The 24,385-nt window shown below is 39.9% G+C and overlaps 1 protein-coding gene across 1 annotated transcript in view; it reads left to right on the top strand.

Moving 5' to 3' along the window:
- The first annotated feature begins 693 nt into the window (after window positions 1–693).
- Window positions 694–24,385, top strand: part of SPNS3 (SPNS lysolipid transporter 3, sphingosine-1-phosphate (putative)) — a 29,027-nt gene continuing 5,335 nt past the window's right edge. Inside the window, exons 1-9 of the mRNA XM_010306014.2 lie at window positions 694–949; window positions 4,697–4,762; window positions 5,227–5,363; window positions 5,876–6,027; window positions 6,929–6,995; window positions 7,912–8,102; window positions 10,018–10,170; window positions 13,329–13,518; window positions 18,091–18,156. Of these exons, the coding sequence (XP_010304316.2) occupies window positions 742–949; window positions 4,697–4,762; window positions 5,227–5,363; window positions 5,876–6,027; window positions 6,929–6,995; window positions 7,912–8,102; window positions 10,018–10,170; window positions 13,329–13,518; window positions 18,091–18,156 (1,230 nt within the window). The 5' untranslated portion in view covers window positions 694–741. The remainder of the gene's footprint in view (window positions 950–4,696; window positions 4,763–5,226; window positions 5,364–5,875; window positions 6,028–6,928; window positions 6,996–7,911; window positions 8,103–10,017; window positions 10,171–13,328; window positions 13,519–18,090; window positions 18,157–24,385) is intronic.

Raw genomic sequence — 24,385 nt, forward strand, 5'->3', positions numbered from 1 at the left:
AAACCAGCATGTAGTCTGGAGTATGAGTCTTCTGCTTAAATTGCTGATTTGATCTAAAAACTCAGGGACTTATTGGAAAGGATTTTGTTCGTGGGGTAAATCTGGCCAGTGCAAAGCAGATGGGCAGTAGCAGGGAGAAGTGACTAGTCGGGTGCAGGGACAAGGCTAGGTAGCCCTGTTTTAAAGGCCAGGGGTGGGTGGGTGGATGTGTGGCAGGAATAAAGACCTGAGGTGTAGAGAAAGCAAATGACTTGTCCAGAGTTGCACAAGAAGTCTCAAGTCAAAGATAGCTACGTGGTCTAGCAGATAAACTTATTTTTTCTTTCCCTCTCTTCTCTAGAAAGGCTATTTTCAGCTCTAGCAACTCATTGAGCCCTTTGCAAAGATTATTATTAATTTTACATATGCAGTTTCTGTGAGATCATTGCAAAGTTGTGCACTTTTATTTCTTGGATGCACAATGGATTATTTTGTGTTTGTTTACATTTACTTTTCCTTGTCTTCAAGGTCTAGCACTTCAACGCTTTTGCTTTTGCAAAAACACAGGACTGCAGCTTCTTTCTTTGTAAAGTTCTTCCTATTGGAAGGAACATTTAATTTCAGTTTTTAGTGGCTGGGCTTCATTGCCGGAAATGACTGTAGTGATTGAAGTTCCTCATAGCGTGAACACAGAATTGACTTGTAGCTTGGTGCGCTAAGGAAACGCTTCATAATCTATGGTGACTTTCTACTCTGGGAAATATGCAAAACCCCAGTACACATGAAAACACAGGCTTACAGTCCCAGCCACCTCCTGAGGAGCAGAATTATGGAGCTACTGCAGCACATGTGAGACATGGTCTGTCCATGTCTGTGTCAAGGAATGGTCCAGCAAAGAGAAATTACCTGATAGCTGCTGTGCTGTGCTATGCAAATTTAATAAATTTCATGGATTGGTTCATTGTACCAGGTGAGAGCCTATTTTCTCCTTCTAAGGAAAAAGAAATTTAAGTTCTCAACAGCTCTACTTTGTAGTTACAAATGCTTTCTAAAGTAAGGATATGCTTTATGTCTTTTTAATATTTCTCTCTTATCTGCTTTAGCCTGTTGATCATACTCTTAATGAAACTTCCAATTACAAATCTTGAAAGACCAATAAATGATGTATTAGTTATTAATGTTAGGTAGAATGCTGATAAAAATCACATCTGTTAAATGCTTAAGATTCATATTTTTAAATCTAAGTCTCTTATAAACAGACTTTAGCATGCAGAGCAACTACTCTATTTTGTGTCTGAATTCTACAGAGCTTTGACAAAGAAGCTTCCCTTTATTGTATACAGCAGCTTACCAGGCCTTATTTGGATCTAGGAGATTAGATATGGCATCCCTTTATCTGAAGAATAGTGATGCCATTCCCTCCGTTAAAAGTACAACGAATATGTTATCTTTGTGCAAGTTTGTTTAGGGGGAGGCTTAACTTCCTCATGGTCTGCTGGAAATTGTGTGATTTCTGCAATGATGTAGAGTGTAACATGATTGTGTAAAGAGAATGGAGACCCACTTCCACAAGCATTACCTACCAAATTTACAATTTATTTTCTAACAAATAATATCCTTCTTCCAAAATGTGATTTTTTAATTTTTTTTTTTTTTTTTACCTAGCTGTGAACAGCAAAGCATTGCTTCTAGTAAACTGGTGGGAAATCTATGTTTTTTTCCTCCCACGTACACTGTGATCTGTATAAATTCTTCTATTTAGCATCACTCCTAAGCATTACCATGCTTCCAGGGATCTGATTTATAAATTAGGAGGAAACACTTGTTGTGAACTTGTTATATTTTACTTCTGAAGGGCCTGGAAATCATAACTTTTAAAACCTTGAAAAAACCCAAAGGATGGATTGTTAAATTTGGAATTAATATCTAGTAATATGCACAAACTAATTATTTTTACTACTTAGACCATTCAGAATGTTAAGACATTCAGCCAGTATCTTTAAAAATTGAGAGGCTAGTGAGTTTAAGAGTTTAAGCTTTTTTCTTTTGAGTACTTCTTAACCACACATATAAGAGGGAAGGAAACAAGTAGGAGTGCATGCTGAATGATACTGCAAGACTGTTAGTGAAAAAACTTCAATGTGTGAGTTCTATTGCCAAGTAACTTTCCCTGGAGAAGGGCAGGGGACAGGAGAGGATGAAAGTATCTTCGAGCAAGAACTGGGATGCTAGGAGGGTATGCACTTAGAAGTATTAAGTGCAAGCAGTCACTGGGCTCATTCCAGGCTTTGAACTATCCTTTGGCTCCTGTGCATGCTAAGAGCTTAAAATTTTCAAAAAGGCCTGTGAAGTAAAGCTTGCCGCCTTGTTAACATGCTCAGTTTCTCGTGAGTGAGGTACCTTCAGGGACATGTAAGAATTCAAGAGCAGAGGTGGGGCTAGTGTCCAGGCCTTTGAAATATCAAACATCTACTTTCATTGCAATATATAACTAAAACACCTTTTAGTTAGCTCTAGGACCTCTTGGGCCATGGGGGATATCTGTCAATGCAGTTTATTACCACAGCAATACACTGTTCATCTGCTAGAGTTCAGCTGCATTGCAGAATTCTTGCATCAATACTTTTGAGTTTGTCTGTCCATATATATGAACATACTGTTAAATATAAGTTAACAGGAAAATGAAGAAGGAGAGGCTTGAGTATTTGTTTAAAAGTAAGCTGGTGGCAGTTACAAAGTTGTGGTTTCCGGGCAGTTTTGCTAACAGGCTTTGACGGAGTTTGCATCAATCTTCACACAGAAAACAAGCTCTTCCACTTAATGGTCTGCTGGAACTGAGTCTTCAGTTTGTTAAAGATGGTGATCATGCAGACTGTCCCCTCTCTGATCGGTTACTCTGTTCCAAGCTGTTCAGATCAATGCTTTGTAATTTGCCAATAACTGCTCAGGCCAGTTATTCCAGTTATGTGGTGGGGATAATATTTTAATGGTGCTCAGTGTGAAAGTTATTTTGAGATGATGTTGTGGTTCAGTTCAAGTCTTGTGTTAGCTGTCATTTGTGCTAAATACTCTATTAGTCCAAAACTGAAGTTCCTGTAATACAGTATTTCTGTGTGTTGATAATCGGCTACCAGAAAGAACAGATGATTGATTGTCCTGTTTTAATGATGCAAAATGTTTGAATGAAGTCACTGACTTAAACTTCTATTAGGAAAACCCTAAATGCAGAATAAGTTCAAGAGTAACTGAGAAACAGCTATAAATCCTCCAGTGCTACTGTTAGGCTAGACCTTGATCTACACTGACGAGTCACATCAGTAAATGGTGAGGAGACTGATTATGCTGCAGCCACAGGTACTGTGGGAGAGCATAGATTTACCGTTAAGCTAGCTGGCTCAAGAATGCTTTTAAGTGGCTGCAGCAGCATAGTATATGGCATAACACATAAAACGCATGTAGGAGCAGAGTAGGAACCTCTTGCTAACCCTGAGCTCCATTCTGCTGCAGATAGCTTCTGTGAACATAGAAGACAATTTACACCAAACTTATTTTCTTAAGTGGTGGCTTCATTCTCTTAATAATGTTTTGATTTTGACTATTTTGGCAAAACTAGAGCTGCATGAACAGAAATTTCTTTTTTAATTGCTATCTTTCAATATCAAAGTAAAGGTATGCTTATTCAAAGCACTATCTTCTTTTTTTTTTTTTTTTTTTTTTTTCAGGAATATAATGCAGAAATGCAAGATAGGTGAGATGGTAGATCTGCAGCCTTGGCATGATGTAGAGATAAAAATGACCTTTTTGTCTCAACAGCATTCAAACATCCATGAGGTGCCAGATCCATGGATCTTCCCTCAGTCTGTTGCTTGTGTGACTTTATTCCACACTTTTTGACAACTCTTCTAGCTTTTTTTCACAGATATTGAATGGTTAGAAATCGAGATGGAATTTCTGTCAGCTGTTTGTCACAAATAGAAATGATCACTTTTGGTGAAGCTTGTCTGTCATTGTCACCACCAAAAAAGTTAATTTGTAAATCCACAGTTATCTATATCTCATCTGATCTCTGCAAAATTGTCATGGAAATACAAACAGAATTACACAATTGGAACCATGATCTGAATTACAGTAGTATTTCTCTAGCTATGGGCTGATTTAGCCACCATTGGCTAATGAAGACTGTAGCCATTTGCATCCTGAAAAATCCAACATGCGCTAATTTGAATACTGTATATACTGAAAATATTAATAGTATTCTTAACAGAAGGAAATTCAACTCATCTTAATGTTTTAAGGTAATTAGGAAAATTTTAGGATTAGCTGTATGAAGATAGCAATCTCCTTGCTGCAAAACTTTGCTACTGTTTTGTTCTACATAGTGTCTATTAAACATTGAACTGTAAACTGTTTATGTGCTTATGTACTAATGGTGTAAAAGAAATAGAGCAGTTATGATTGAAATAGCGGGTAAACTGACTCTCATAAGATCTATATAGTGGAAGATCATGAATATTATCTATAGTGATAAGAATTTTTAATTCTCTGTGTATCTGTGCTTGTGGCAGAGTAATGGTTTATGTGTAAAGTAGGAAGCTAAATGTGCTGCAGTTCTTGCAAACCCTGTTCCTTGAAATAAATCTTTGAGTTGGCAAATGAATAGAATATCAAGGAATGAGCAGGGTACTTTGCTGTCATTCAATGTTTGACTCTGTTGCAGGGATCCTGTTGGATATACAGAAATACTTCAAGCTTAGCGATGGGGATACAGGTCTACTGCAAACAGGTAATAAAATAAAATCTCTTAAGTTCAGATAGCTTACTTTGCCTTGCATCTATGTGGTCTGTTCCTAAAACACAGTCTAGTTACTTATTTCTTCTAGTTCCTACTCGTGTGGTATTGCTCACTTCCACTTGTGGGCAGGCTGACTATAATGCAAAACTGAAAGTCTTTGGTTCAGTGAAGACTGGAGTTGAGTCCTTCAAAAATCTCACAGTATGTGAATCACAAAAGATGAAGGAATCTCAAGAAATACAGATCTTGAGCAATTCACACATGTTTTGTTTTTGTATAGGGTTTTTTGAATCTGCATTTATCTTCTAAATATCAGTCTACCTACTAGTTCTACAAACTCACCCTGACTTTAACCTCTGCCCTAAAAAATAACTTGAGTTTGTCTGAAGGGTAAGGAGTATGTACAATAAAAATAATTTGACCAATATCGTCTTTGCTCCTTCTTGGATTTCCAGTCTTCATCTTGTGTTACATGCTTGCTGCCCCCATCTTTGGATACCTCGGTGACCGGTACAACAGGAAAATCATCCTTGGAGCTGGTATTTTCTTCTGGTCTGGTGTAACATTAGTCAGTTCATTCATCAGTGAATCGGTATGTTGCTTTTTTAGAGGGTACTATGAAAATAATCTGCATAAGTCTTGCAGGAGTTGATAGAGTCCTTCTGTGATCACATTTGGAAAAGCTGTCCGTGAGCACTCACTCCCCAAGCCTGGACTAAATGCTTTGTGCAGTAATGCTTTATGGGATTGTGAAGTCCAGCCTAGGCAATGGAGAACCCACACATTGCTGTTGCAATTGATGGGACCTTATTTTTGTGCCAAAAGTTTGATTATGACCTTACAGTGCAGCAGCTTGTTTGGCAAGCTTGTGGTCTAGTGACTGTATCCTGTAATTCCCTCTGGATGTCAGTACGGTGCAGAAAGCACAGCAGTGTGATGCAAGGGAAGCAGGTATGAGTAGAGGGAGTATGATATATGCAAAAGGCAGTTGAATTCTTATTTCCTCTGGCACATTTGATCCACTAAAATGCACCTCTTTAATAGTAAGCTTTCTTTCTTGCATGGGCTTTTTTGGACTATATATAATATGTCTTTTGCCTGCAGTATTACTGGATATTCTTTCTTTCACGAGGACTAGTTGGCATTGGCACGGCCAGTTATTCCACAATAGCACCTACCATGATTGCAGACCTGTTTGAGGAAGGAAAAAGGACCACAATGTTATCTGTCTTCTATATCTTCATTCCAGTGGGAAGGTTGGTTTGCTTGCTAGTAACTGACCAGCCTTTTGAAATTCTGTCTGACCATGCCTGCAATTCAATATACCCTGAGCCTTGATTAGATGGATTTTGATGTATATCTGCACTGGCTCTTGCAAAAGGATTTGTCACTTGCTTAGTGTGTTTAAATAGAGCTGGTAAGGTTTATTATTTCTGTATTTACTTTGAAGAAAAAATTTATTTTTTTCCACCAACATTTTTTAGGGAAGATCTAAACTCTGAAAACCAGTAGGCTTCGAATAAAATATTGAATCAATTCTAAAATAAATATGTGCATGGGGGTAGGTAATTTATTTCTGGGTTTTGGAAAACAAAAGCTTTCAGATGTTTGTTTACTTGGCAAATTTTTCAAGAACCGTCCATTAAACGTCTCCCAAGAAAGAACTGGAACTTCCCTCTCCTCTTTTAGTTAAATTGACATTGTGTCTGAAGAAGAGGTGGAGAAGGCCTTTTTAAGTGGTTTGGAGGCATACTCTTTATTAGAGCAGGCAGTCAAGGCTAACCCTAGAAGGCAGATTAAAACTGAAGGAATTCCTGCAGGCTTAATTCATGTGGCTAGCACAGAAAAGAGTAAATAATAAACTGCTTTATGGGCTGTTTGGTCTGGGCTTGCAGTGCCATTCTACAGAATATGTATTCCAAGGGGAATCTGGGACATTATTGCCACCATCTCAAGTCTGCTCTGAGGAGGTTAGACTCTCTTTTTAATACTGGCTGGCAAGTAGACTAGCATAGACCATGAAGATTGTTTCTGTTTACCCATTTTGAAAACTATGACAGAGTGCTTCTCTGTGCTTTCCTTAGCTGGCAAGACATGTCATTTCAGCCAGGAAGAATTCTTTGGTGCCTACTGATTATTCCTTTCTGTTGCCTACAGTGGTCTTGGTTATGTCCTAGCAGCTGGCATGGCAGAGGTCACAGGTGACTGGCACTGGGCATTCAGGGTGAGTTCTTCCTTTCTACTCATGGGGCTGAGCCATTCTCTGTAAAATCAGCATCATCACTGGGGTTTGGATTACTTGTACTCATTGTGTTAAAAGAGGTGAGCAGTGGAAGGACTTTGTGCTGTCTGACTGTTCAGGAACTTGGTGTTTAAGAGAACTCTTCCTGCAGGCCAAGCAGAACATTTATGCTCTTGCATAATGAAAGCAGACATAGGTGAAATTGTACAGCAGCCAGGGCAGGTGCTGGTGTTCCTCTTACCTGAGGACACACTTGTAATGGTTATCAGTGCACCAAGGCCTCCTCAAACAGAGGAAACTGAAGGTAAAATGATCATTACACTGGTAGCACCAGTGTAATTCTTCAGGAAAACAGAGATACTGTTTTTTGAAATGCTGCTGGGAACAACTTCTATGATTTGAGGGTTTCAAGAAAAAAAACCCTCTTTTGTTCTGGTCATGTCATCATGATGTCTCTCCATACTGAACACATACTGAACAGTGCTTTGGAAGTACTTTGTCAGGTCCTCCTAATTTATCTATAAAATTAGTTAGCAATACAGGATGAGTAGGGAAGAATGTTTACTGGAATAACAGTCTGATGTTATTCAGATAACACCGATGCAGATTCTTGCATTTGTGGTCAGAGTACTACGGTACGGTTTTCTTTCTTCATATGTTTTTCTCCAGAATCAGAGGGAGTGATCATATATCTCTGTGATGAGGAGGAAAGATCACTATAAATCACCAAAGTTACTCTTCTTCTTTACAAATATGACCTACAAACAGCAAGTTACATCTATTTCTGAATATATCTGCTATTCTCTGAGATGTAATTCTAACAGTGAATTTGAATTGCTGTGGAGTTTTCACTATAAGAAAAAAAGCATCCTTGATCTAACCAGCCTTGTGTCTACAGATAACTCCTTGCATGGGAGGTCTAGCACTGGTTCCTCTGATCCTACTGGTCCCTCACAGGATCCAGAGAAGGACAGCAATACACAGAGCACTGAGCATCTCCGGCACAATACGAGTAGCAGCTGAGAAACCAGGTGTACAGAGAACTGCCAAGACTACTTGGTGTCAAGACGTCATATCACTTGCCAAGAAGTGAGTGATTTTAGTAACAGAGGTTCTCTCCATTGAGGAACAATCATTCCATTATTAGAAATATGACCATCAAATCCTGCTCTATGCAAGATGATTGAAATGCCATTAATAAAAATCTTTCTTCCACTCTTTTACAGGAAAGGTACACGAGAGATCAAAAATTTCTTTGCTTCTGCTATCCTCCCATTCTGAGGAGGGAGAAAGAGGCAAAGTTTTGATGGCAGTGTGATTCTATTTAAATCCAACTCTGCTTTCTACTGTTTCCCCTTCTCTCTTGCTTTAACACATAGGGTAAGCTAGATTGGTAAAAGTGCATATTTTGCAGGTGTAACTTTACCTGTAATTCTTAGTGCCTGAGGAAGGTTGCATCAGCATGTCTCAGGCAGTCCTTATATGCTATTTGTGAGCCTGCTGTACCTCATATAAGAGGTCAGAGCCTATAGGACCCCAATATGGTTTATAGAGTAATTTTACATGTGTTTTGACCAGCTAGTCTGTTGGCTGGCAGATGCTCCACACAAAAATTAAAGTCCACACCAGCTGACCTGCTGGACAAAGTAAAACGCTGTTCGGCGCAGGTTTCTCACGCCTGTGACCGTATGTTCCGTGAGCCCTTGCTAGGGGCAGGGAGGAAGAGATGGATCCGGTTTGAGAACGGCAGGTGCCGCTGTGCAGCTGTGCCAGAGCCGGCTCCGCACTGCCTGTGCCTGCAGGCTGCTGCCCCGGGGTCCCCAGCAAATGCTTTTGGTTTAAAGACTTGCTTTCCTGGGACCTTGTCTGTCTTTGGACTGTTCCTCTTCTAGAGGATCCAGCGTTTTCTAATTGATGATCAGATTTGCATCCTGTTTGTGTCCAGAATAGCAAGTACGTTAGAGATCCAGTTTGTGGGATCACAATTTGTAGGCAGTACAGTCTGAAGTGAATCAAAAATGAACTTTCCTGAATCAAAAATTAACCTTTTGGACATTTCAACAACTAGACTATCATCAAAGTTGCTTTCCTACAAAGATGTTCCTTACAAACCTTCAGCAATGTTGTAAAAATAGATTTTGATTTTCTTTTCCTTTAGCAACTGATTTCCAAAGCATAACAGCATACTGCCAAAAACCAGGTGGTTCCAATTTTAATCATGTCCAAGAGCCCATTATCTTTAGAAGGTGAAGGATTAGGTTCATATCTTAACAAATCCTCTAGTCTGGTGGTCACCTGGTCATTTGCAGCACTTTTATTTAGTCTTAAGTTTTCATACCTCCCTATTGACCTCACATGGGACTTTCTGCTAAACTATTAACTAGAGAGACTAGTAAAAAAGTTAATTTTCTCATAGAATAGGGCAGGAAGGAGAAGAGATTTGGACAGTTTTTTAAGGTGCTTCTCCTTTTGTCTGAAAACTCTCTGTGCTGACTGAGAGTCTATTTTTACTCAGGTAGAGTTAAGGAGTGCTTCAGCCACTGCATCTTAACAGTTTGGAAGACCCAGATGTTACTCTCATTTATATTGGTTACACAAACAACTTAAAACCCTCCTGAGGCATTTAAACTTTCACATATAACACTTTAATTTAGCTACTAAGGCATTACATTCATTCCCACTGTCTATTGTTGTAGTTCTATCAAAAAATTCATAGCAATGGTTTTAGCAAAAGTTGGCAGCAAAATCTGCAAGAGACCAGGACTGGGATTTTACATTAAATCAGTAGGTCATACTCTTTGCTCTAATTAGTACTTTACTGTTGAAGTTAACAGATGAAGCCTGAACAAAATTTGTATCTTCAAGGGAGTGCATTTTGATTATAAGATGTCTGAATGAATTGTTTCGTTATTGCTTGAAATCCTGGATATTGCAGGTAGGCTTTCCCTTTTTCCTCACACCGCATTCTTTCTAGCCTCTCTCATTTCTTTCTTTTGACTTTCAGTTGGAGTTTTGTCTGGTCCTCGCTTGGTCTGACTGCCATGGCCTTTGTTACTGGAGCCCTGGGGATGTGGGTACCGCTGTTTCTTTACAGGGCTCAGGTTGCCCAGGGCATTGTATCACCATGCCTCCAAGAATCATGCAATTCATCTAACAGGTGAGGTGTGCACGACGGTGGAAACACACTTGGAAACACTGCACAGTGCTAAATCGCAGTTTGTTTCCAAAGACAGAAGGTAGCATGTGACTGTGAACACTTCTTGTCAAGGCAATTGGGAGTGAATGTTAGACTAAATTGCTTCCAGGTATGCTGAGACACTCCTATTTGTTTGTTTGTTTGTTTGTTTATAATCATTTGGTTAACTGGAAAGATGCTGCCAGCCCTATTGAAGTAAAGCGGAAAAAAGCAGTAACAGGAACACTTGCAGGGAAAGGAGCAGCTTTAGCAAGGAGACTTCAGTTGACAATCAACTGTGCACCCCAAGCTACTTAAATACCCTTTTAAGTATGTTTAGATACTATGTTTTGGTCACTTTCCTACTACCTCCTTGTTAGTCTGGTTTTAAAACTTCTGCTGTGTTGGCCAGATGATTGTGACTCCCAGCATAAAGCAAGCTTGATGAATTTGATCTAGTATCATATCATTACATTAAAACAGGATAATTCAGTCTTGTGAGTAACTGCCAGCAGAGCTCTGCTTACAGAGGCTGTCCAGACCAATAAAGATTCATGAATAAGTATCAAAGGTTGGATGGGCAAAGGGAATTTACAACAGGAGAGGACTTTGAAGTAATCATGATATAACTTTTTGGAGATCACCTTCCCCCCAGCTAGGAAGAGAATTTTTTTCTTTACAATGTGTTATGCAGAATAGAAAAATGTATTCTGTGTTCCCCTTGAGTCTTCATGGCTACTCTCAACAACAGTGAGCACTGGGACATTTCTCTTCTATGTACTGACTCCCTATGAATAGCCTCCGTACAAGTGTCCCCACCTTTCTTCTGGAGGCATCCCAAATCGGGTTTCAGTCTGCCTTCATGATGGGTTTCCAAGAACCAACTGCTTATTACATTGTCTTTCCAGGTAAAGACAATTAAAGGGAAAAGCATTAATCATACCTTGAGTGTGTCCTTTGGTAATTGGGTCCTTTTGCTTTTCTGCAATAGAATAACCAAGTCAAACTCAAAAGTGGTTTCCAAGATGTAGTGTAACTGGATGGATTGAATAGGCATTTGCAAGTACTTCAATGGGAAACGCTATCATCTTTCCATGGACGCCACCATTGGCACATCACTTAATAACGAATAATGCTGAGGAAGGGAGTGAACTCAGGAGTGTGGCTCAGGGTAGGCAGAGAAGGGAAGCTGAACAGTTTAAACTGTTAACAGACACAGTTTAAATGCTTCCTTTATTAAGCTGAAGGTGTTAGCCTGGGTTTTGTTTTCTAATCCAGTTTCTGAATTATTATTCCACAGTAGTGTTGCTAGAGCAGACATGGTCTTCAGGGAAGTAAAATGGAGAACCTGATAGCTTAACCTCATGTACTGCTTCTTACAGGATGCTTTAAAAATAACCTTGGCATAAGCTAGCGCCAGAAGCAGCATAACGCTGGTTTTAGACTGTTATTCCACGGGGATGTAAAGAAACGTAATATAAACAACGATGTCAGACCTGTAGCTGGTGGTGCTGGAAGAATTGAGCTGCACATTCCCAGACCTGCCCAGGGCTACTTTAAGGACGTTTTCCCCTCTGGCTGTTCGGCAGTTGCAGGCTTTGTTTAAGGATCAGGGCTGTGTCACTTAGACTCCCTGGAAACACAAATTCAAATGGCACAACAGCTGACTCAGGTCTCAATCCTTTCAAGGTAGATAAATAGGCAGTGTGAAGTTTTTATGCAGGTCTTTGTGCAGACACTTCTGAACAGATCAGATAAATGAGCATTCTCAGACCCTAAAAGATCCCATAGGAGCCTTTCCCCAGAACTAGGCTTCTGTACTTTCCTGCTCCCTGTCAACTGAATGGTGCTTGGATTTAGTTTTGGCGGTTCCCTTTTCTTCCAGCTGTAGGTTTATTTGAACTGCAGTTTACAACCCATTAATCTTCTAAACACAATTCCATGAATGCTTTGATCAGCTAATGCCACCTTGGAACTTGCATCTCCTGGACATATCTCTAAGATAGTTATTCTGCCTCGTGACAATCTATATTGTCACTATCAAGCTATAGTGAGTGATGGATCAGAATCCTGAAGAACTTACAGGGACAGTACAATTATCTTGTATAGCAATACTTTTTTTTTTTTTCTTGTAGGTTTATTGAGTTCTTCCTAATCAGCCAGAAACAAATTTAAAAGTAGATGCACTGTAGTTTAAAGGAATAGATCATATCCTCACTGGTTGCTTTGCAGTCAGAGAAAGCTTAGCAATATGCACAGAACTTACCATGTAGCACTTTGAAATATTTAGAAGCACTGTGCTCAGAACACAATGCTCTTGTCCCCATTTGCCTCGGAAGAATTATGATGCATTAAATAATCAGTGGCACCACTGGTCTTGTTGCAAGAGACTGGCTTTGTCATTAGGCTCCCATCTGGGACAGAGAGAAAAGCATATATGGAAGTCCCCTTGGAAGCTGAATGTTCTAAGCTATTCAAACACATACTTTTAAAACATGAACTTGTCATTCCTGGAGAACACATTTGCATTTGCAGACACAGAAAGCTGAGTTGCATTTGAAATTCTGTGTTCAGAAAATACTACACGGACCTCCCACTAGTTAACTATTCACTATTCTTTGAACTCTTTTGGGAAGTGGTAGATGTTTCCCGTAGTCAGAGAAGTGACTCATCTCAGCTGTGCTAACTAGAGGGTTATAATTTAGATGTATGTAATTCCACGTGATAGGATCCCTTCCAAGACAGCAGATTGTGATACAGTGTTATTCCATCTGTATTTTAGGGATGACTGAGTAGATTGGTTCACAGGGTAACCGAGATGACTGTGTCTCCTCTAAATCACTGGATGCCCAAGCCAGGTCATACTGAGAAGAGGCCTCCTTGAGCCTGGGTGCATAACACCTGCTCTGCAAAAGGGAAAATATCTGCTCCACAGGATAGAGCCTCAGTTGCAGAGGCATAGCTTCAATTGGGGCTTGGGATTAAATCCATTTAGAAGGAGTGGGAGAGTTAGATGAAGTGCAATAAAATTCAAGTTTCCCCTTAAATATTCCTCTGAAACTAAAGGTATACACTAACACCATTTTTTTCCCACAGTATGGTCTTACTATGCTCAACTGAATCCTTTGCTTTGTCACCAGCCTAATATTTGGAGGCATTACCATTGGGACAGGAATCCTGGGTGTCCTTGTTGGGGCAGAAGCTGCAAGAAGATTAAGGAAGATAAACAATAAAGTTGATCCTCTGATCTGTGCCACAAGTATGTTCGTTTCTGCTCTGTGCCTCTACATAGCTCTGATGGTGGCCCAGACAAGCATCCTTTCCACTTTCGTAAGTGCCAACCTATCTAGCATCAGCAAAATGTCTTCTGGGATCCTGGGGAGAAAGGGGAAGGGGAGACGTAAGGCATTATGTTGAGCCCTTGTGCGGCTAGGTGAGCGGGCAGCCCTCAGGACCTATAGAGTCCGCCCGCACTAAAGAAGAGAATAGTAAGCCTAGGTAGTTAGCTGCATGAAGCTAGAGTGTCCCTTATCTAAAAATGTAGTTAAAGGAATTCTCAGTATTATGTTACTTTTTAATGCTATGTGACTAATTTAGTATTCTTATTTATTTTTGCTCTCTGAATACTTAAAGATTGCTGTACTTGTGACTGTACAATATGCACAGTTCTGGCTAAGAATAATTTAGCCATTACCTTTAAAGCCCCAAATCACTAACTGTTCTTCAAAGTCAAACTTTTGGCAATGCAAATTGAAGTATAAATCACTTAAATTCTGTTCTCAATAAAGGGGAAAACAGAAACTTACTAGGAATGATGAATAGTTCCAAAAACTCCCTGTGAGAGGGAACTGAATGTAAACTTTAACTATAATCTGGTAACAGCTATGGAAAGACTCCAAGCTTTTTTCCTGTGACTCCATAGCCACAATTACCATGATTAACATAAATAAGAGGATCCAAGTAAAGTTAATTACAGTAATCAACAGTTCTCTGCAAAAGGGTACTTTTGTAGTTTTTTTGCTTCTAAGAATAACACTTAATCAAAGAGGTTTTCCTTTTGCCTCCTAAGGAATGTGTATTCCTGTGGAAAAACACCTTTACATCAAGGAAAAAACAAATGGATTTGCATGTCTGAGTGTGTGTACACAGAGCAAAATGTGAAATTGAAGATTATTTTTAGATTCAAGAGTGGACATCTGAGTGCCAAAAGAATTAGCCAATTTTCTTTTTCTGCTTCTCAGGTTCCCACATAGTCCCACTCTACATATGTTCTTCAGTTCTTTTTTCTGTCGTTAAAGGTGGAGAACAACAATTTCATTTGCCAGTCTGTGTTAGATGAGTGAATCAATATATTGGTTTTGAATTATCAAAATATACCTTTTATTAGGACTGATAAAAAGAAATTTGTTTAAAATATTTCTCTCCTTGCAAACAGCATTCTGTTTTCACGCAGTGTGTTATCTGGGAGGAAATTCTGAACTGGGGTATGGATAACTGTGTTCCTTAAGTTTCTTCCATCGGGCAGACCAGTTGGTCTTTTAACCGGAGACTTTGCCATTTTGTCTTTTGTTTGATGTGCTTGATTCAGGTGCTCCAACATGTAATGTCAACAATGTGCAGTGCTCATAAATGGTATGTAATCTGAACACCTGATTCTTCTAGTACTTTTACCACTCCAGCTGCTTAACTATTACCTTCTCTGGCACTAGCCGTGCCTCTCGTTGCTTTCTAAACAAGATCTGACACTAGGCATACTGGTGTGAGAATTGGAGTGGCGTGCCAGCTGGTGCGTCTAATTTGAAGGTCCCACTGAAACAAATCTTCCATTTGTGTAGGACACTGTCAGGAAACTGGCTTCCCAGTCACTGTCTCCTCAGGCACACTGACATTAGCAAACCTGTCTCCATCGCTTCACAGTGCAGACGCTACTGAAGCCGAAAAGCATACATGCATCAGCATGCAATTGCGGTAGTTTCTGTATGATGCTTTCCACTGTCTTGAGTGGATAATGATAGGGAACAAGACAGGTTTAATCATTTATGGTCAAAGCTGGAAGAAATGTTTCAAAGCACAAGATTTCTCAAGTTAACATGGAAATATGGCTGGACTTCCAAGGTTTCTGTTTGGGTAGGTGAACTGAAATGTCATGAGATTTCTCTTTCTGGACACCCAGTTCTTCATTTCAAATGCTACCTTTGAAAAGATAGAGAAAAAATATCCAGCTCTGTCTAAATCTGTTCCTGTCTACAAAACAAGACAAAAGATGTGTGCTCTCTGCAGTGCAGCAGGTGCTTTGGAACGTCATGACTAAACCCTGTGACTGGGAACCTTGGACAATATTTGGTTTCACAGTAACTTAGATTTAAACAGACTTACCTTTGATGGTAATGCTGTATCAGGATGCAGTCTTGCTCTACAACTTGCCTTTGAAGGAGACATTCTGCAGCTCTTGTCTTTGATACACCTGCCTGGCATGGTTCTTTTTGAAAAAGACAGAAATGGTTGATCACAATCTAATTCTCTTCATATTATCTTTAGGTATGAATGTAAACAGTCATCTACAAAGCAAAATCCCCTTAAAATTTGGGGTATTATTCTGGCTGTATCCTTTGGAGACCAACTTTAAGTGTTGTCTGTTAAAAAACTTGGGGATCCTGGAGAAGGTGACAGCAATAAAATACAATGTTTCACTCTTTTCTAGGTACACTTAGCAGATTAGAAACATGCCACAAACAATTGCACAAATTTAATGGAAACCTTTTCCATATTAATTTAAAAAAAGAACTTGAGACAGTATGAGGAAGATATAGTATACTCTTGTTCTTAGGGGCTTGTAGAGACTAAATAACTGGGAAAAAGCAGGAAGAGAAAGGAAAACTGGAAACAACACTTTAAAAGTGCTAAACAACACGAGATTCCTATAGGGGGCTATAGACCAGTCTCTCATTTGATGTATAAAGGCAGGTAGTCATCTATTCCATTGATGATATCTAGGAACAGTTTGGAAGTCTTCAGAACCCGCTGCTCTAAATCTAAAGTATCAGCCAGGATTTAAATAAATCTCTTTGTTCTTTGTCCCCTTCCTTTTTCACTTTAACCTGCGTTATCTCTTGCTAGCCATAGCACAGCTGACAGAATTTACATAAGTTTATGCCATTATCACTGTATAGCAGGATTCAATTGCACTTCTACATGCCTATAATTCCTCTGTGAGTCCTGCTTTGACCACTTCACCAGCTGCAATTCTAAGTTAAGCAACAGCACATTTAAAGTTTATTTGTATGGAATCAGAGGGAAACAAAGAAAGGAAGGTCCTTGATGAATTTGGATCTTCCAAGAGAGTTCAGAGAGTATTAGCTTGAAATAAGGCGACGAAGGGCTAATATTTTCCGGTGGCTGCAAATTTTGACATTGTTAGTCATTTGTTATTGGCAAAAAGCTGAGCTGTCTGATATTGTTGCCCATGTTAACGAACATGTTTCATTTTGTGTTTGGCTCAAAGTGTGGCTGAGCTGGCTCTAATTAGTTCTTTAACAAAAGGTGTATCACTTGCTTTCCAGCTAAGACTGGCATGCAGCATCATTTCTGTGGTCTATAGACTGTTATTGCAACAGTCATGGAACTGGAAGGAATGATCGCACTCTGTCTCTTGCAAGGGCAAGTTCTGCCCAGGTTGTATCAGTGGAAAGACTTTGATAGTTGATTGCATAAATCCAAGAGCTAAGACATAGTCAAGGAGCATGTGAAACGAGTGATATTTGTTATAAGACTCAAAGAGAAGTAATTATGTATGGAGGAATAGATTCAGCTGCAAATTAGAAAACCTTTATAAAGCATTCTGAAGGAAAAGATGTCTGGATAAAGGTCTATCCTAAATATCTGTGTACTTCAAGGAACTTTTTCTCCAGACTGGTTTGGAGAACAAAACTCATGAAGAGTACAGGCAAGAAACACAGAGGAGGTAGGGGTATCACAGGAAGATGTATACTAGGTCTGATTCTTCTTAGGGGAATGTAAGCTACCCCTCTGAAAACATCTGATCGTTTGCCCCTGTGCCTTTCTTAGGACTGCATTTCATCAACCAGATACAACGTCTTGACCAAGACCTTACCGAACAAGATGCTGGCATCTGTTGTTATAATGGATTTTGTTTCCTAGGTGCTATCTGACTTTGTGGCCGGTGCCACTACGTAGATATGGCCTTCTAGAACTCTAGCTTAATAGCGTAGATTTAATGCTTTCCTCAAGTATCAATTATTCTGTACAGCCTGCTCAAATCTATGTCCAGGGCTGGCAGAAAGGGTTAATTTTCTCTAAGACCCCAGCTGTATGAACTGTTGGGGGCCCTACCCCTTTTCCTGATGGCTAGGTCTCCATCTGTGATGAATTAGGGAATTCCCACAGGGCACCAAGGCTTTGAGGCTGCCTGTCTCTTGGAGTTCATTTCATTTTAGAAGTTATCTCTCTGAAGGAGCCTTTAAGAATCCTTGTACTGGCACAGAGGTGTTCTATTAGCTTCATTTGGAAACCCAAGCAGAGGGAGATCTTTGAGCACTTTTCAAACCTGTGCTGAAAGTTTCTCTTCACAGGCTCTTGCTTTCTCCTTCTTGGGTTCAGCAGTTCATTACAGTTTATTTGAGAGGGTGGTAGTTGTTTCCTATTTTGGCTCTTCTGCTGAGGATTTGTGACACAAAGCAACCCACATATCTTCTCTGGTTCCTTTCCCCCCTTTTAAGAAGAAGTTAGTGTTTGTAAGCACAGACAGAGGTGTTTAATTTATAGCTAGATGGGTATGTACAACAGCTCTTACATAAATAAGCATAGTCAGTGAGCCTGCCTTCATCTTTACAATAAAGAAGGTCAATGCAGTGTGTATAGTCATTGCTTTCTTCTTTTTTGCAGATTTTTATTGCATTTGGAGAGCTGTTTTTATCTGTAAATTGGGCAGTTGTGACAGACATACTGTTGGTAAGTCCTTGTGAAACTATTTCCTTATTTCAAGTTTTTCAGCTTTTCTTGACTTAATGTTGTTCATAAGCCTGCACTTGGTGGCCAGAAGGACTTCCACTTTCTGGGAGGAGAAGAAGGAACTCTTGCTAAGAATACCCTTATGGGTACCCTGCTAACATTAGAGATGTAATCATGTGCCACAATGTACTGCTGTGCAAGATGCCAGTAACAATATAGAAGTGGTAGTGTAGCAGTACAAGCTCATTGTAAGCTCACAAAGGAGACATGCTGCTTTGGATGAAACTCATGCAAGTGGAACTATTTAGTGCTTCTGGTACCCACAGTAGTGTGTATTTTCTCTACAGCTCTGTGTTTTTGGGTGTCTGCCAGAAGATGGTCTGCACCAGAAAAAGAGTCATTTTCTGTCTATAATCAGAGATTTTTCTATTTGTGTTCCAAAGGTTTGAAAAGATGATCCGAATTAGGGAAAGTCAACATTCTGTAAACTAAAGTTAGTGAATCCATTACAGTTCATCATTCTGTGACCTACTAGCAAGTCCCCTTATTCCAGAATACAGTGCAGATAAATTCTAGCACTTGCAAGTCAAATTCATAAGTGGTGCTACACTGCCAAAGTGTTATGCAAGCAGTGACGCTTAGGAGACTCTTGGGGATTCCAGGACTGACACCACAAGCCCAAAGAATACCAGTACATTATTTCATTTGAATTCTGTCATGTGTAACTTTCTTGCGAAAGGAGTGATGTGAAAAGCTCGCATCTTGTGGCACAGTTAGTTTAGGTATCAATGAGCAGCTAGTTCTTTTTATCATTGCAAAGGCTTTTAGAGTTAGTAATTTTTTAATGTACTTGAGTTTTACTCAAAGGAAAAATACAGCAACCTTTGGTTTATGCTGTAGCTCCACAGTCTCTAATCAGTGTCTGTGTAAAATATGGGACAGATATTGTTGTTACTATCACTGAACTACGCAGATCATCACAGTCTTATGAAGTAGTTTATTTGACTTTTTTTTTTTTTTAATCCATTGTATGAACAGGCTGAATATAGTTTATCAGTCAAATAAGCAAGGACATGGTCTACCTTGTTCATATCTAGTAATCAAACTGCAGAAAACTGATTTAAGTACCAAAGGCAGAGCTAATAAAATGATTGACCATTGCCAAACCCACGGGTGTAAGACAAAGCATTTAAATTGGCACTATTCTTTTCTGCAAAGAGCAGAGTACTGCATTACAAATGAGACCCAGACTCCCTACTTTGAAGAATCTTCTGCGGGATCACAGAATGGTGTTGTAGAATGGTGGGTGTGATTGTAACCCACACACTTCAAGCAGGATGCTATCCTGAAAAACAGAGCGTTGAGACAGGCGTGGCATGGGCAAAATGCTGATGAAGTTGGTACTAATAGAAGGCAAAGTAGGGAAATTGTGTAAAGCCATCAGGACAAGTGAAAGAAGGTAAGGGCAAAGCAGAACAGAAATCTCCGACTGGTTCCCACCCTCGGGCTGATGATGGAGAACCAGTAGCTGCAGAGAGCCTAAGCAAGAGTCCCATGAGCATCTTCCATTTTAGTGAATAGTTTTTCATTCTGAGGGAGCTCAAGTCTATTTGCAGATTGCTACTGCTAACTCCACTGTCATAATAAATCTTTCATACAGAACCACAGTGAATGCATTGATATGTAGCACAACATGCAGTGATGCACAATAACATGTCACAAGAGTCTAGCTCAGTAAAGAAAACTTGCAGCCTGTGGCTCATGTGGAATACAGTTGCCCACAAGGCTGTCATCATTGCTTGCTACCACAGGAACTGAAAATTTACAACTGAGGTTGCTGACACTATGGTCTTAGTTGCTCAGATATGAAACTTGCTTGCTATTCCTAATAGCTAACTAAACACAAGTGGTAGAAAAGCTGAGCAGAGAGAAAAGTATCTCTTTTACAGTCTTCTGTGTAAAAGGATGTGAAAGTATATACCCAAATGCTGAGCACCATCTAGTGACACAAGGGACTAGCTGTGAAGCACTACAGAACTCTCCTTCCACTGACTCGACCTTGCCTTGTTGACATGAGCCTGTTTATCCTCACACTTCATAGCCTGAAGAATCTTTCTTTATGTTCTGATTGAGATGAAGGAATGAAACAACTTATATTTCATGGTTCTTCAACAAGGCACTGCTGATACGGACTGTTGTGTTATCTTCTCAAGTTACTCTTTCATAGTACTGCTCTCTACATGTCAGTTTTCTGCACTCTGGAATTTTAATTTAAAAAAAAATTGCAGTCAGCATTAGTGAATTGATCACCTGCTTAAATCTCAGTCAGCAGGAAGAGGGTTTTGTTTCTTCTTTTACTCTCAAAGAATGGTCAGAAACAATTATCCTATGAGACAAGAGCTGTAGCCTTGAAGCAGTGAACATGTGTGGAAAAACTATTACTGGTCCAAAATGAAATTTTTTATTAGCTTCTATTTCAGTTTATTTTGAAATCATTGGGTTTTTGCAACAGAACAAAGTACTATTACAATTAGCATTCATTTTACATCAGTTGAGGCACCACGGAAGGATTTTTTTTTTCTTAATTTACTTTTCTTTGAACTCCTACACCTACATCTTAATTCACTCCTCTGCCATTGTTAAAGAGGAAGCTGACATCACTGAGTTAGATACTGTTGATATACGATGGGGAAAGTTAGGCAGGTGATTCCTGTCAGCTCTTCCCTTCAATTCCTCTCTGCATCCAAACTGAAAGTCTGCAAGGACCTGTGCTTTTTTGTTCATTCAGTTCCATCACGCAGGTCTCAGCTTGCTTGGGGAATGCTGCATCATATTCCAGCCTGCAGGAAATCCATTTGAAGTGTCATTGCCATATCCTAGATCCATGTAAATCCACAAGGGGAGGAAGTTCTTGTCTCCCAAGTGACTGACACTCCTCATTTGTATTTAATTTTGAATCTTTTGGGTTCAGGTACAAGCAATATTGTATCAATTGGCAACAAGTGGGAAGGTGAAAAGTTTGCAGAGCTGCACTCTGTAGTGGTGGGTTCCCCCTAAGAGCGGACATTCAGTGTATTACCATGAATGTGCTTTGGGTTGGATCCATTGAATTCTAAATGTTACTAATTGTTTTATCAGAAAAATGACAGAATTCAGCTGAATTTGAGGATGTCTGCTCATTCAGTGGCAATCTTATTTGGGAGTTCTGTTTCATCCTGCTGAAAACCCATGGGTTCAATGTATTACTGCTATTACATTGACTTAAGAGTGTCATAGATAACGACAGTGATTTCTCTTTTTGCATTGTTTCCCGTGTGAACAGGTAGGATTTCTGATAATGTGGATGGATTTGCTAATGCATGTTCTTGTTTTGCCATGAAGATGACTTTTCTTTCTTCCCACATGGCACTACTAGCCAGACAATGTAGCTAGGAATTCATTTATCCTACGACCTGTGGAGCTGAAGACAAAGGAAGATGCTGACTGAATGATAAGGACTTTCTTCCTTTGTGGCTAATACATCAAGATGCATTGCATGTAGCAACCTTCCTGCCCCTTATTCAGCTGTAAACATTGAAGGTATCTACTGTACGATTACAGTCAGAATGTGCAAGTGGAGAAGTGCTGGAGCTGCCTTGCTTACAATACTCTGCCTTACTGGGAGGCTGTACATGGAGTGTCCCTTATGAAATATGTTTGCCATCTGTGAGGTAATAGGACTCTGTCTTTTAGGTTTTTGGCAGCTAAAAGCATAGGAGATGCTGGAGCTGGAAGCCAATATGGGCTTTGGGAAGGCTACCAACATGTCCTTATCTTTGTTTGGAAGTGCCCTGGGAAGTATAGGTATAGGAGCGTTTACCAGCCTGTCTGTTCCATCTGCTTTTTTAGCTGACAGCTCTGTCACATAGTCTGCAGGAGGATCTCTAAAACCTCCAGAGACAGCACGACAGGGTTGGCAAACTATATCTGTTTGGGGCACCCTGCTTATCCATCAAGGCATCTGGACTGGGACCTCCTAGGAGATGACAGTGTGTAGGATGCCATCTACAGGGCGTACGTAACTGGGCAGGCACTGTGGACAGGCAGGATGCTCTGGCTATTTCAAAGTCCCTGTGCGGGGGTTTCTTTTTCTCCTAGGGAGCCCTACAGTGCACTGAACTCTTGCATATGGTTTCTTGTGCAGAAGAACCAGAATAATAGCACAGGCAGAGTTTGTATGAGCCTGGTAACTATAGGAAATGTCCTACCCCTCTCTTCCATTTTTCTTGTTACAGCTTTGTTCCAAATGTCTCTTGTAGTTACAGATATGAGATATTAAATAAATGTGGTAAGAAAGTGTAGGGCACTGAGAGAGCAAAAACGCATTTATCTTTCCTCATGCCTGCAATGCCAACAATATATTAAGTGCATAACAATATTTGATTTGTATTTCTCAAACACAGCCTGTCATTACCAATAAAAGAAATCTGAGTCTAGGTCAGAGGACAAGATATCGTCAGAGAGCCAAGAACAGACAGTCTCCAATCTAGTACAGTCATACCAAGGTTTACTTCCCAAACTCAAGAGTTTTCTACTGTAGTTTATCTCTCTTTCTGCACAACAGCCTGTTCCCAAAGTTCAGATGCTCATCTGGCACTGCAGGCAGGTTCTGAGAGAGAACAAAACTTGGGTAGACTGCACACCCTCAGTCTAGGCCAAAGTGTACCATGACCACAGTGAGGAGGAGCTGTTGGACTGTTCCTTCATCCCATGGATGTCAAGGATTTCAGCTTCCAGATCAGCCAATCTCACATGACTCTGTTCTTAAACTGGCAGGAGACTGGATGCAGTGTGATGGCAACATAACACTATCTGTATCTCTGTATCTCTGAAGTGATCTCCAAGACATCCCTGTTTCAATACTTATTATTGTTGTTGAAGAACTCTATCTAAATATTCCTCATGAAAAATAAATGTTCTATCTATGGTTAGAAATATCTACTTTGGAGACATTAGGAATGGAAAGGGATGCAAGCTAGCTGTATATGTACAAAGGAAGGAGGTTGTGTCTTTTAATAAAGCTGCATTGTATAGACTACTCTTGCTGGGAGCAAAGATGCTGTTTTAAGATGTTGAGTGATTTGTGTATCCAAGTTTGTGCCCGTTTCTGGCTAAGAGGGGCACTGCCAATGAGGACTGGTTCTTTACTGATAAACTCTTTGCAATATGGGGTAAGCAGGACCAAGAGGATCCCGCTGAGTGGAATGAGTTATATGAGCTCTTGAGAGCAGATGAAGTCCGGCTGTAGAAAAAAGGACATCACAGCTCATTGCTGTTTCTGGCATTGCAGCAGGGTGTAAGGCATGTTACTGCTTAGAAAACACTGGCTACAAGAAGCGTTTACTGAGCAGAGATAAGAGGATAGATAGCCAAGTTGGCTATAACTTTTGCTAATTGTGTTGGGGGAAATCTATTTTCTTTCTCATTTTAGAGCAAATGTTCTGTTAAATCTAAATTGGACTCATAGTCTCAATTCCCAAGGAAACAGGACTTACTATAGTCTGTGTCAGCTTTCTCGTTAAGTTTTGAAACCATGAATTTCAACCAAGTCTGATGATAGAGTTAGACACCTCAGGAAGACCCGAGTTCATAGAGACCTTGTGAAAACAGGTGACCTTGCTGAGAAAAAATACCTATATTGGCTCCCTCCGTAAGAGCTGTGTTTTAGGGAAAGACTCCGCAGCACATATGTCTTGTCAAACATGAGAGAAAATGATAGAAATAGGTTTGTGAGAGAGACACAGAGCATGAAAACCATAGCAATGGAGAAAGCTTGGCATGATACTTGAACTAAAAGATGTAAATCATGCATTATTCTCTGAATGTTTTTTTATGAAAAATCACTGGGTTTAGGTGTTTTGATTCTATATGTGCTCTGGTCTTCATACCAAGAATGTATAACATGATAGCTCCTGCAGATGGGGGGCTGCAAGAGGGAAAGGAATGCAGTGCTACAGAATTCTCTGTCAATCCATCCCTGAATGCAAACCAATCCATTAATATAGCTTATTGTCCTTCCTTTCTGCATCTGTGCTATGGATTTGTAGTTTCAGTATAGTTCAGTACAGTTAAAATGCTGTAACTTACCGGTACATATAGGTCCTGACTGCATGTGGCACTGAAGGGTTTTTGCCCTTATTCTCACACGAGTAATTAACTTTGGTGTCTTGGACAACGTTGCTTCCTTACC

Source organism: Balearica regulorum, chromosome 19, assembly GCF_011004875.1.
Source record: "Balearica regulorum gibbericeps isolate bBalReg1 chromosome 19, bBalReg1.pri, whole genome shotgun sequence".
Lineage (NCBI taxonomy): Eukaryota > Metazoa > Chordata > Aves > Gruiformes > Gruidae > Balearica > Balearica regulorum.